Genomic DNA, 14,518 nt, shown 5'->3' with positions numbered 1-14,518 from the left:
TAGCTCCCAGTGTGCCCTGCTACAGTAAAAAAATTAAATTCGGCTTTAAACAGTTAATCCTTCTTCCAGCTTTCAAAGTGACACATAGCTTTCCAGCTGTTATTGAACTACAATTTACATAGACCGTGTGTATTGGGCCTTTTTAATAAGTAATGATACTGACTATGGTTTAAGTAGGCTGATATATTGTGGTATGCCACACCGTCACAACTGTAAAACTATCAACTTCCGTTCACTTATATTTTCCATATCGCCACTTCTAAACTTTCACTTTGACCACTGGATACAGGTATGGTATCTATTATCTGGAAAGCTTGGGACTTAGGTGTTTTCTTCAGTCACAAATTGCACCATTCCGAAAATACACTGGCTTCAAAAACTGCCCCTGGCATTACTCTCCTCATAGTAGCCATATAAAGAAACACATTCTGGCTAAGAGAGCAGATACCTGGAGAGTCAGAGGCTGCCTACTGTTTGTTCCATGTACATACGTAAAAGTGTTCAATGTGATATTGCATGCAGATAGTTTACATTCCTAATTAGTCATTTTACTTACCCTCTTTGTGTTTGTACAGTGATGTAATATCTTGTTTGAAGTTCTTATTGACCGACTTAGTACTGATGTATTTCCCAATGCAGTTTCTTTCCTCCTTTATCTGGGTTGTTTGCTCCTCACAGTTTATTTTCTTTACCATCCACTCAATCCTATCAGCATTTACTTCAGCAAATATAAACTTGGCATCGTAGGGCAGATATACATCTCCATTTTTGATGGCTGCCAGTGGACAAGGGCCACACTGGTAAACACCTAGATATAAACATATGTACATTAAATATTAGGAGATAACACAAAACAGCAAATATTAATTATGCATGCATAAATATCAACATAGAATGATAAAGTGTACCTAACAGATGTTCCGAAGATATATACTGTGTTATATATATATATATATATATATATATATATATATATATATATTTATATTTATATCTATGTCTACATATATCTATATATATATAAAAGTTAGTTCTCCAAGATGTTTGGAACAACCTTCCTGCCGAGTACCTTCAACAACTGTGTGCAAGTGTACCTAGAAGAATTGATGCTGTTTTGAAGGGTGGTCATGCCAAATATTGATTTGATTTAGATTCCTCTTCTGCTCTTTCACTTTGCATTTTGTTAATTGATAAAAATAAACTATTAAGACTTCTATTTTTTGAAATCATTCTTACTTTGCAGCATTTTTTCCACACCTGCCTAAAACATTGTTTCATGACAACTAGCCGACTAAATTATTTTGTTTCACTTCACCCAATCTATCAATCGGGTCACTGTTGTTGGTAAGTATAGCCTCCCACATACTCTGTACCATTTACCCACACAAGGACTGTTCTTTTTCACCATTAGCACATCTCAGAATGGCATTAGCAGAAAGTATAGCCTGTAAAAAAATAATTGATTATTTCAAGCTGTAATTTTTTTTAAATGGATGTTGATATTGCTCCACCTTCAGAAAATAAATATTGTATAAATAACAGTAAATATACGATAACTTGTTTATCTACTGAATATTTATAAATATAAATTATTTTCCTTTAAATAAACAAAATCTTATATAAAATAAAATAACACAAAGTTGTAACATACTAAACACTCAGCTTCCCCCATTCAGGGCATTACCTCACTTCTTGGTCACTCTCTAAGCAAGGGCAGCTAGGCCACTTACCACTAGTGGTTGCCCACAGCAACACAAAGTCCTGCATGTATTTCTGATGTTCCCTCCTCAGCCAGTTACTGTATTTTCATGGAACAGTGAAAGTCGAAACTCAAACTAAACTTCCTTTTCCACACATGCGCCCTGCCTGGTACCCTACAAAAACTACCCTCTAACCTTCAAAAATGGCCACACATTACCTTTACTGCAGGTTAGGCTCAGCTAAGTATTATTATTATATTGCATAAAGCAAAGAATAAGAACTGGGGCTGTTGGGGGAAATAGCAGAAAAAAGAATTGACAGGGCATAAAGTAGGGATGAGATGAAGGTCGCAGGTCTCGGAGGGCTTCCTGTAGCCGTGTTGTGTAGTTACACAACAGATGGAAAGCCATAAATTCCTTTTTATGCTTATAGCAAGGTATTTCATGGGAACTTTCCCATTGCTTAAGTTTTACCAGTCCTACAGGTAAATGACAGTATACATTTGCTCTACCCTGTGCCCATGTTTATCAGGAATGGTAAAAACCACAGCATGCATATCAAACAGGCTAAAGAACAAGCACAAAACAACATATTAAATTAACTTCACTGTCTTTAGATAATTAACACTGGTTATCATGTTTTGACAAGCCATTTGCTTGTCATTCTATATCTTACCCTGGCTTGGTTCCTGTGGGGTGGCATCAATAGCCTGCCAGCCATCATATCCACTAGGGAGATCAGATCGTTTCATCCATACGTCATTCCAAACATGAAAATTCCTGTACATGGAAATTCCTTGTTAGAAGTAAAGTTATTGTAAATGTTGGATATTTGTTCCTAGGCCCGTCACACTGTCTGTGTGCCTATTAAGGGCTTATAGGAAGGATACATTAAGGGCAATTCTAAACCTTGTAACCACTGTCTGATATGGTCATGTTGTATATTTATTTTATGGATGTTGTATAGTGACTTTTCATAAAACTGTAGTTTAGATTTACACTAAATATATTTTGTTAAGTAAGAGTATGTCTGTATGTGTGTATCTGAGCTATATATCCAATTAAAAGATACGGTAACACCTGTGTCAGGCATTTTGGGTACTTTGGACAGTTGTGTACCGCACCTGGTGAGCCCTTGATAATTAGTGACACATTTTTGTATACTGATGGTTATATTTAATTTTATAATACTTTCATTGCCTCAAAGAATAGATGCGCTCGCACAAGGGGCTCGATTCATTAAGGATCTTAATTTAAGAAACTTCTTATTTGAGTATCCTGGACAAAACCATGTTACAATGCAAGGGGTGCAAATTAGTATTCTGTTTTACACATAAGTTAAATATTGACTGCTTTTTCATGTAGCACACAAATACTTGATAGCTTATTTGTACACTGAAATTTACAGTTGATATTTGTGTGCTGCATGAAAAAGCAGTCAGTATTTAATTTATGTGCAAAACAGAATACTAATTTGCACCCCTTGCATTGTAACATGGTTTTGTCCAGGATACTCAAATAAGAAGTTTCTTAAGTTAAGATCCTTAATGAATCAGGCCCAAGATTTGTAATGAACATAAGGAGAGAGAGAGGACTTTTGGGGACTTTCCCTGCTACTTTGTCCTCATTGGCTAGACCACACACCTTTTGTATGTGGAAAATTGGGACTGTCCCCAAAAAATCAAGTCAGTTAAAGGTTATGTGAATATTAGTCAAAAAGTGACTCAGTGATGTCAAGGATTGCTAGTAAATTTATTGGCTGCATTCTCTTGAATATTTGTTCAGCCAATAAAATGTCCGCCTTGATTGTCTGGTGGTGGTTTTGTGAGAAGGACTACACTGGGGACAGTGTCAGCAATTCTGTGACAGAACACCACATTATCACTTTGTAATCATTAACCCCTATGGGATCAGCTACTTGTAACTTCCCACAGCTATACAGAAATGCACATGCTGATACTCAGAGTGAAACCAGTAGCTGGTATCCCACAGGGTATAGTTACATATTACACAATTGCTAGTGAACCTCCAGAGTAACTGTGCTCTTATTTTACCAAAGAATGAAGCTCTAAGCGAATGTGATACTAATCTAAGTGATAAAGGCAGCTAGTTTTAAATACATATTCTGGCATCCATGTCATATGAACTTGAGAATCTTCCTAATAGCTGAGCTACAAATGTGTGTCAAACAGGCACAATGTCTGTTGGGTAACCTAGAGTCAGGTCTCTGTATTTCATACATGCCAACTCTCCCGGAATGTCCGGGAGACTCCCGAAATTCGGGTCAGTCTTCTGGACTCCGGGAGAGCTGGCAAATCTCCCGCATCCCGCACCCCAAAATGACGCCAAAACTTAATTTACATCCACGATTAGCCGTGCCCCAGCCCCCTCCGCCCTCCAGGCATGCCCCTCTCCCGGACAAAGCAAGGAGAAAGTAGGTAAGTATGCTGTAGTTTGGAAAAACTTCACTCACCAAATAGAATCACTGCAGAAATCCTCTAACTTTTCTCCTTTCTCATTCATGTAAACATCAATTTTAAGATTCCCCTCAGTATCATGAGCTGAAGAAAAGTTAGTGACACTTCTTGCTGGAATTCCTATGCAGCGCATAACTAAAACATGGAAAGACCAGATTATAAGAGACATTCCAGCAGTATAATTTAACACAAACATTTTTTGACAAAGCTATTTTTTTATAAAACCGTGAAAAGAACAATGATGTGCTAAAGTCCACAGCAACCAATCAGATTTCAGCTTTCACTAGCCTAACTATGGTAGACTGCTAAAAGCCGTGTAGCTACTGTATTTACATTTTTATGTTGTAGCACTATATCAAATGGTCATCATCTTTCTGTAATAAGAAAAGTTGGATGGTGCTCTCTCTTGTGGAGCTGCTGATGTAAATGTGTACAATCCACGATAATTATAGCATTTAATATAACATATTGTATGTAGACTTCCTTCTCATACTCCATAGCAGCCATTACAATGAATTAACTCCTTAATTATCTGAGATGAAATAAATGCCATTGAAAGGTATATATGGTGGTTCATCCTTCCTTCTGGAGACTCTTCCTGTTTCTTAGCTAAAGAAGGTGTTTTTAGTGTACTTAGTGCTTGTTTTACGTGTGGGCTTACTTTATTTTCCCTGAGCTCCAGTTTGTCCCTGTAATGCACTTTTCCTAGAGCAAGCAGAGCTGGAGGTGGCTCCCCTGGAGATGTCTTCTGCCTCTTGAGAGTAGCAGAAATGGACCATAATAGTGGTAAGGAGTGTGGTTGGAACTGGCGGCCTCTGCTCCCCTCCCCATCCCCGTTTAATGGGCACTAGCTTTGTGGTATATGTGGCAATGGCAGCCATTACAGTGGAAGGAAATGGGATGAGCACATGCACCTTCCATGCAACGTCTGGAGTACGGTGATCACCTGGTTCAAATCACAGGTACAGTCACCATTTTTCCAGTTATATACAGGCACTTGGACCTGCTTTTTTTTATCTCTCTATTACTTGGAACATCATTGGGGATCCAATTCTGCATTATGAACCGAAGCCTACTTCCAACAAGCTGAAAGACACATGTCCTAGATAACCCCTAGTTAGGGGTGTTTTCTACGTTTTCTATAATGTTTTTCTTAACTAGTTAGTAATTTTTTTCACAGTATTTTCTTGGAGTCTGTGCAAGGAAAGATAAGCTAGAATCCAGTAACCATGTGGAGCATGTGACAATGTCTTATCAAATTATCATGGAGCAATTTGTTATACAGCCTTTACTCCTCAGCCTAAAATAGATACTGCTCAACCATCTGAATAGTTTAAGGAAATAATTGCCTGGATAGTAAAGTCAACGCAAAATATTTTGTCACATGATAAGAGAATAAATAGATCACATATTAGTGGAGATCTAGATGATGTGAGGCCTGGTCCTTCTACCTGTAGATCATTAGGTTATTTTATTGATATTGAGTCATTATCCGACAGCGAATCAGAAGAAATTAAGGAAGAGCCCAGGTTATTTAACCTTGAATACAGTGCTTAAACATATGGGGCCTGATTCATTAAGGAATGTAAGGCAAAAAAAAGTAGTACATTTTCTCAGAGACAAACCATGTTACAATGCAAGGGGTGCTAATTAGTTTATTATTTTGCACATCAGTTAAATACTGGCTGTTTTTGTTCATGTAGCACACAAATACTTGATTGCTTTATTTTACACTTAAATTTAATTGATCTAGGATATGCCCTTCCCCAACTATAAATATGCCATCACATTTTAAATGTATACCCCCTCCAATGCAACATGGTATTGCCAAGGTGAAAAGTTACACTTTTTTTTTTGGCTTTCCTTAATGAATCAGGCCCATTATATATGATATACTGCTGATATACACCAGTTTTTGTTTTCTTTCAGGATGCTCTTTTTCAGAGAAAAATTATTTCATATACACTAAGGGGTAAATTTATCAAGCTACTGGTTTAAAAAAGTGGAGGTGTTGTCTATAGCAAACAATCAGACTCTAGTTATCATTTATTTAGCACATTCTACAAAATGACAGTAGAATCTGATTCATTGCTATAGGTAACATCTCCACTTTTCAAATCTGCTGCTTAATAAATTTACCCCTAAGTGTTTAATGAAAGTGTAAGATAAATGTCAGCCTAATATGAAAATACTTGGCAGACTGTATCCTTTCCAGGATGAGGACACCTCTAAATTGAGCTTTATGCCTAGAATAAATTCTGCTATTTCCAGCCTTTCAACAAGAACCACTATTCCATTAGAGGAAGAATTTCTATTAAATGATCAGGTAGGGAAATGGAAAGCTGCTTCAAGGTATGCATAATTCTTCTGCATTGTACTTCTGCTGCAGCTGTAGCTTCAGTTTCAAGGTCACTTAGATTGTGGGCTAATACCCTGCATAGGTATATATATGAAAGAAAAAAATAACAGACAATGTCTGCATTGAAGTTATCCAAAAAAAATATTGATTTTGTTTGGGAGGCATTTCTAGATACAATTATTGTTCCTTGCAGGAGTATGGCTTCAGCGCTTGTGGCCAAAGGACTCTTTGGCCACGCCCATGGGCAGCAGATCTACAATCATAGAACTGTCTAGCCATGTTTCCTAATAAAGGGAATTTCCTTTTATGTCCAAAACTTGATTCAAAATAACGCTCTAATCATTTACCACAAAACATGAAAGCAATATGTTTTCCTTTTTCTTCCTCTAAGCAGCACTTCAAGGAAGCTTGTGGTTATTGGCCTGGGAAATATTATTCTATAACTATTCAGTTTTGTAACAGCTCTTCTAAGAAGCCCTTTCTACCCTTCTAGGATAAAAGGGGGAGGCCAGGGCAGCAAAACAGCTCCAGGTTCTACTTCCATTAACTCCTGTGCGTGACAGGATTTCAAAATTTGTGGAGTTCTGGATATTTACTATTTAGGATCAATGGGTTCAAGAAACCATCAGCAAGGGCTACAACACTGCATTTCATTGGATACCTAGAGGGAGAACAATTTTGTAAAGCCTGAGTCTATCCTCCCCCGTGAAACTGCGGGCATTATCAGACAAACAAGCTTAATAACTTTGTTAAGAGCAACACACCAGCTTCTATTCAAAGATGTTCCTGGTAGAGAAATCATCAGGAGATTTCAGAATTGTTCTTGATTTGCGAAGCCTCAATCGGTTTGTTCATGCAAGACCTTTCTACACGGAATCCATAAGTTTCATTCTCACTTCAATAGACATTCCTATTGCAGCACACCGGTATCAGTTCCTAAGGTTTTTTTTCCAATGTTGTCATTTCCAGTTCACCTGTCTTCCATTCCGCCTAAATCTCCAAGTACCTTCATGAAAGTATTGGATGACATTCTGGTCATAGGAAAGTCGGAACACATTGCAGAGAGTATGACAACGCAGGTAATCTTGTTCCTACAACAATATGCCTGAATTATCAATGTGTCATTCTTGCGCTGTCTCAACAATTGCAGTTTTTAGGAGTTCAACTAGATATTGCAAAAGACAAGGGGGCACATTTATCAATATTAACATAGTGAAAATTAGTTTTCAATCCTTATCGCAATGATAAGGATTGACCTTTTTCTCACATTTATGTACAACCCTGCACGGAAACAGCAGTTCCGAAAAACTGCTGATTCTGTGATAAAAAAAATCACACTTACCCGCCTCTTCGGAACGCGATGTCCCTGGATCACCTCCTCGTCATCTTCAGTCTTCTTCTTTCAGCAATTGCGCATGTGCAGTTCACATGCGCACAAACATCTCCCTCGATCTCTGCAACTATAGTTTGCAGAGAGTGAGCGACAGTGAGCGATGATTGACAGGGAGGAATCATGTGATCCCTCCACACATGCGCTGTCCAGCTCTGCTCTTCGGAGCAGAGCTGACAGCACTGAGATTTCTCATTTATGATAATGTACGCCAGCTCCAGCTGGCGTACATTATCAAGACAAGTTCCCGAAAAAATCTATTTTTCGGAACTTGTTAGATTGCAAGAGGGAGCAGTCACTATACTATTGAATGGTGACTGCTCCTCAAAACGAAGCAGAATGCAAAGCAGCAGATATCCACGATATCTGCTGCAATGCATCTTTAATAAATATGCGGGGGACACATCGGGGCATGGATTCTATGTTAAGTGCACGTTAGTGCACCATCACAATTTGTTAAATATACCCCAAGGTGTCTCTGTCACAGGCAAGACTTGTCAAAATTCAAGCTCTGGTACGCCAGCTTCAATCTTAACAATATCATTACGGACTTTTCACTGTCTCTTGGGAATGTTTTTATCAGCTATCTGCATTCTTCCTTTGGCAAAGTGGTATATGCAGGATCTTCAGCTGGATCTACTCCAATTGTGGGTTCAAAATTCAGAGTCCCTAGGTCTTATTGTCAGGATTATAAAGGCCATCAGGAAGTTTCTTGCCTGGTGGTAAGATCTAAACTTATATCAAGGCATACTTCGTTCAGAACCATAATGTATTGTGCTCACAACAGATTCCAGCTCCATAGGTTGGGACACTCATCTGCTTGAGGACGTTATACAGGACAATGGTTACTGAAAGAAAAACATTTGCAGGCAAATATTCTGCAAATGAGATTGGTTAGGCAAATAACTCAGTATTTTCAATTTTTCCTACATAACAAACATCTCAAGATCTTTTCGTCAACAGAATAGTAGTTGTTTTTTTAAACTCATAAGGAGGCGCCAGGAGCAGGAAAATGTCAGAAGTGACAGCAATCATGTTATGTGAACAATGTGAAGTCTTTTGCTGCGCTTCATGTAGCAAGGACAATACCATAGCGATTTATCTCAACAGATGTCAAATCCATCCAGGAGAATGAGCCTTACACAAAGATGTTTTACCAATTATAAATCCAGAAATTTTGTCTTCTGAAGCGGATCTGATAGAAACAATTCAGAACATCAAGGTAGTATGATTCTACTCCAGCCACAGGGATATCGGGTCATAAAAAGTAGAAGCTCTGTGAGTGTCATGGAACTTCGAAATGGGGCATATGTTTCCTCCTTTTTCTCTCCCTGCCAATACCCTATGGAAAATCAAGATAGAAACAGTGGAAGTAATAGGGATTAGTCAATTGTTTTTGCCCATGGTTTGCCGTGCCTTGGGAAATGCTTCTGGAGCAACCTGGACCTCTGCCACGCTGATCAGACCTTCTGCACTGAGGACTGGGTCTTCACCCAAATCCAGACTTCCTCTCTTTGATGACATGAAGCTTGTAGGATCACTATTGAGACAAAGGGTGTCTCTGATTAAGCAAGAAAATTAATTATTCTAGTGGTTATTAAAGAATCTGGGAAAGATTCATTCAGTGATGCAAATTTAAACTAAATGATTCCACTTCTACCAATATTCCAGTTGTTTCAGACGGTTTGGACATGCGACTTGATCTCTATCTTGAAAGTTCAGGTATCTGCACTCAGTATTTTTCTAGATGCCAAACCCAAAAACCTTCTTTTTCTGTTTTTTTCAAGCAGTAAAGACAACATGTCCTCGTATCAAGCCTTATGTGTTACTTTGGGATCTCAATATTGTTTTGCAAGCCCTGTTGTCTAATCTCTTTATGCGATATCTCCCTCAAATGACTCACATTTAAAGTAGTGTTTCCTTTGACAAATACATTTGCTCGTTTAGTTGAAGAACTACATGACTTGTGGTGTAAAGAACCTTTTCTAAAAATGTAAGCAGACAACGTGGTATTAAGAATTAGCCATGTTTCCACTTTCCATATCAACCAAGAGATTATACTACCATCTTTCTATCCACAACCAGCTATTGTTAGAGCAGTCTCTGTTTACCATTTCAAAATGAACAAATTCAGAAAGATGGAGCAGTTTTTTGTCCTTCCTGGAGGTTCCGGTAAGGGGTATGTTTCATCCAAACCTACTTTTGCAAGATGGATTATGGAGATCCATGCACAGGCTTATAAGAGGAACGATTATGAAGTGCCTGAGATTTTAAAGGCACATTTTAGGAGAATGTGGCAAAGAGCGGTGGCAGTGTTGTTGTTCTTAAGCCCACCCTATTATAATTATGCTTCTTGGGGACATCCCATGGTAATGGCTGCCATTGACTATGCGAATTAATTATACTAACAGTTAATTTAATTTCCCTGATATACTCCATGACTGACCAATATTCTCACCCATATTCTCTGTCTATGTTTTCATCTTGTAAAAAATCTCAAAGACACCAGGAGGAAGGAGGAATCACCTTATATCTTTTTCCTGTCTCTACTCAGCTAATTAAGGAGTTACCCTATTGTAATGGCTACCATCGAGTATTTCAAGGAAATTAAATTAACCGTATGTATAATTCTCTAGCATCTATTGCATACCTTTGAATATGGTCCAATTAACCTGATACCCAATGGTTTTATTTTCAGTTGATTTAATATGGGCATATAGTACTGGGTGTTAAATGTATATTTTTCTTACCCTCAAATATTTAATTTAACCCAGGTTACTGCAATTGGAAAATAATTTGGTAAAACAGACCATTGTATACTAGCATAAAGGTATGGTATTTTCTATACCTTATTGTATTACATTGTCTTATTTAAATGAAACAACCCATTTCTATTAAAAATATATTTAACAGTCCTAATATTTTCCAAACTGCAATTCGTAAAATCTCCCTAATTTTATAACACTTTGTGACATGTAGAATTTTTATGCATGTTATATTAAAATCAATGAGAATACACACACACACATTATATATATATATATATATATATATATATATATACATACATACATATATACATACATATATATATATACATATATATATATATATATACATATATATATACATACATATATATATATATATATATATATATATATATATAATAAAAATCAGTGACATTTTTCTTACGAAGGCAATTGTTTGATTATTGTTATTATTACTATTGTTTATTTATAAGGCATCACAAAAGGTCCGCTGTGCTGTACATAGAGAATACAGTAAAGAAGTACAAGGCAAAAACAGGACTTTATAAAAAAAAGTGCATGGCAGGATATAGTCCCTGACACAATTTCCTTTTTCATACCTGTTGTAAGAACTCCTGAGAACACCCAGCATTGTCCAAACAGAACAGGTCTTTTAGTTTTGTAAAATTTCTGCAGAATGGCGCTACTTCCTATCCAGGTGGTGGGAGAAACACCTGCAGAATATTGTCCTGACCAATTACCTGTCAGAATTCCATTGTCATCATTGGAATTGACCTAAGAGAAAGTATACATCTTGGTAATTATGGATTTGAACTTCAATTGCCACTATATACATTTCCAAGATACCTTAAACATATACCCTATTATCCAATATCCTGTCTAGGCTGCAGCAAGGCTTTTGATCGGCACAAGAGTTTTGTGGGTTTATAATTGTGACAGTGAGAGGTGTAAACTAAAATTAATTTTAAAATTTGAGAGAACAGTTGTTGCCCAAAGTAAAAATAAGGATACTGAGCTTAAGGTTTTGATATATTCCCATTGTAACAGAGGCCGCTTGAGGATAAGCAGTTAGGTGCAGGTGCCCCACTATACGGTTCTGATTTTAATGAAAATTAAATTAACAAAGAGTGTCATGACCCGTTTAAAACAATTTTTACCTTTAGACAATCATGAAACATGAGGGGGCGTTAGAAGACTATTAACCTCGAGCGGTCTGAACCCTCAATCAGGCCCTGAAAGGATGTATTTGCTAAAATATTTTTGTAATAAATATTCAGCAAATTTTCTCTTTTAATCCAGTTTCCAGGACCTCAGCCTATGAGGATGAAAATCAGGAAGACGTTTGTGTCATGCAAGGAACAGACCAATAAAAAAACTGGCATAGCAACAAAAATGTGGGCAAGGTTTTTCTGATGTGGGCGTGGTTTTAGTTTGTCAATGGGTATGCGTAAAATTTGTTATTTCAAGGAACTATAATTAAATGCAATTCACATTATGGGCCTGATTCATCTTGGAACACAATGTAAACGCAATTAACATTTTTTAAAATTGGAAGTAAATTGCACGCACGTACACCCATATTCAAGTACAAGCAGATCTCAAGAAACGTTTGCATTTGAATAGGGGTATAAGTATGCTCTCTCTATACTTAATTTGCTGTATGCAGACAGACAGAACAGGCTGCAGGATATGCACAATGCATATGTGCACTATAGTCCTATCAAAACGCATTGGAAACTAAATATTAAATACATTAACAACTCTTAATACTTAATCATTAATAAAATTTCATTTAAATTTTTTTTATTTTTTTTGCAAATTAAATACATAAATCGGGATGTTCTTAATGTGTACTATACATACAATACATTTTTATAGTTTCTTTTACTTGCAAACACAAGTTGTGGCATGAATCACTATCAGTCGGCGCTCACACCTGGCCTGTAGCTGGTGCAAGTGATACGTACCTCAGAGTTGCCCAGAGCTTGATTCAGACAAATGTGCATGTGCTCAACCTCTGGGTGCCCTTACTGTACATTGCCTACATCAGTCCGTCCCTGCCCTTCATGTTGTAGGCAGTCAGAGGTGTCATTTGCGTTTGGACATAAATTTCATGCAATTGTGTACACAAGATATAGCATGCACCAGGACTTATGCCCAAAGAGGAATTAGGCCCCATATGAGCAGTAGTCAATGCAGATGTTATTTTAGTGCCCAATATAAAATACAGAGAATTCTAGGAATCTAAATACTGTACGGACTGAAAGTGACTGATATAAAATGGACATAGGCATTAAAACCAACTGCTCAGATTGCTTTCAATGAACATCAACAATGGCTAATAAGCTCTCTTTAAAGCCAGAGTTCCCAAAACTAATGTAAGTGAATAGACCTGTGCTCACATGCTTTCTGACAGACATTTGCTTAATTTTTGTCACTGCCTGCAGTGTTCACAATACAGATCAGATAAAATATAATGGCGTTCTATGTGATTGCTAATGTAGTATCTTTAAAAGCACTATAGTAAACTGTGTTAAAGCACAGCTTGGAGACACATTGCTGAAGGCATAGTATAAAATGCAGATACTGTTCTGGTGCATCTATTGACCACATTATTCAATAAGACTTGTTATAAGACATACTAAAGCAGAGAATTTCCTTGATAAAATGACTGGATCCCTTTTGGCCGCAGGTTTGAGCTCACTGCGCTCGAGGAGATACATGCAACAGTCCAGCACATCAACTTCAAACTAAAAATGAAAAATAAAACAGCATTAGCTACAAATTACATCCAAATATCGCTGACCTCCCAAGTACATTCAAATTTCCATAATGTAGTAAGTAGTAAAATTCATTTCTATTTAATTTCAGCTCCACAGTGTATAAAAGCCACTAAATTTAAAGATAAGTAAAACCAGTGTTAATTGATTCACAGACAGCTTTTTACTTTATTTATGTCCTTCCATCCTAGGTAGCCAGTACAATAATACTCCTAACTCTGGGATGTCCAAGGTGATTTTTTTCTTTTTCTTTTCTTAAGCTTCTCATATATACAGTCCCTTATACTGTCCCTTAACTTGTTCTGTACAACAATAGTTTCCACTTCAAAATGGATACACCCAGAGCCGTAACTTAGAATTCTAGCGCCCTGGGCGAGAAAGACAAATTGCGCCCCCCTAGTCCTCAATTTTAACCAAATGAACCTAAAATATTCCTAAATTGCGCCCCCCTTCAGCGTTGCGCCCTGGGCGGTCGCCCCTGTCACACAGCCCTAGTTACGGCCCTGGATACACCTAACCATTGCTGATTGAGACAGCAACTGGAACTTCTCATCATTTATGCAAACTAATATTACTATTTGTATCCATATGGTGTACACTGTACAAGACTAACTTTATCACTAAATGCATTAATACATCTTCTGGTAGCAAGAACATGTACGAATTTCAACATTCTAACATTTTACTGCTCCTGAAACCCAGCTGATTAAAACAACTGCCTCAGTCTTCCTCATTATAAGCCAACTTCTTCCTAAGCTATTGTGAGTTAAAGACAGGAGCGTTTAAAAATAGGTGATATTGAAAAGCTAAAGGAAGATAAAATCTCTCCGTTTCTGGTTTACCCAGCAGAGGGATGTTTAAGAGGCATTGGCAGTATTCTAATTACTTACTGGACAGCATACTGTCCCTCCACCACCAGCCCATTGTTCCATTACAATTATTCTCACTGGCCTATAGCCCCAACGTACCGTAGAGCAGGGATGTGTTAGTAGTAGTAATTAGCATGAAAGTCAAGCTTTTTAACATGGTAGCTGTGCTGAT

At 37.4% G+C, this 14,518-nt stretch overlaps 1 protein-coding gene across 1 annotated transcript in view; it reads right to left on the bottom strand.

Annotated features, from left to right (window-relative positions):
* Positions 1 to 14,518, bottom strand: part of TGM4 (transglutaminase 4) — a 43,735-nt gene that overhangs the window by 12,054 nt on the left and 17,163 nt on the right. Inside the window, exons 6-10 of the mRNA XM_075212489.1 lie at positions 13,340 to 13,447; positions 11,297 to 11,471; positions 4,174 to 4,312; positions 2,377 to 2,480; positions 557 to 808 (exon numbers count right to left, since the gene is read on the bottom strand). Of these exons, the coding sequence (XP_075068590.1) occupies positions 557 to 808; positions 2,377 to 2,480; positions 4,174 to 4,312; positions 11,297 to 11,471; positions 13,340 to 13,447 (778 nt within the window). The remainder of the gene's footprint in view (positions 1 to 556; positions 809 to 2,376; positions 2,481 to 4,173; positions 4,313 to 11,296; positions 11,472 to 13,339; positions 13,448 to 14,518) is intronic.

The sequence above is a fragment of the Mixophyes fleayi genome, chromosome 5 (genome assembly GCF_038048845.1).
Source record: "Mixophyes fleayi isolate aMixFle1 chromosome 5, aMixFle1.hap1, whole genome shotgun sequence".
NCBI classification, from domain to species: Eukaryota; Metazoa; Chordata; class Amphibia; order Anura; family Limnodynastidae; genus Mixophyes; species Mixophyes fleayi.
Note: the sequence above shows the minus strand (reverse complement) of the source record. Positions and strands in the feature narration are given on the sequence as shown.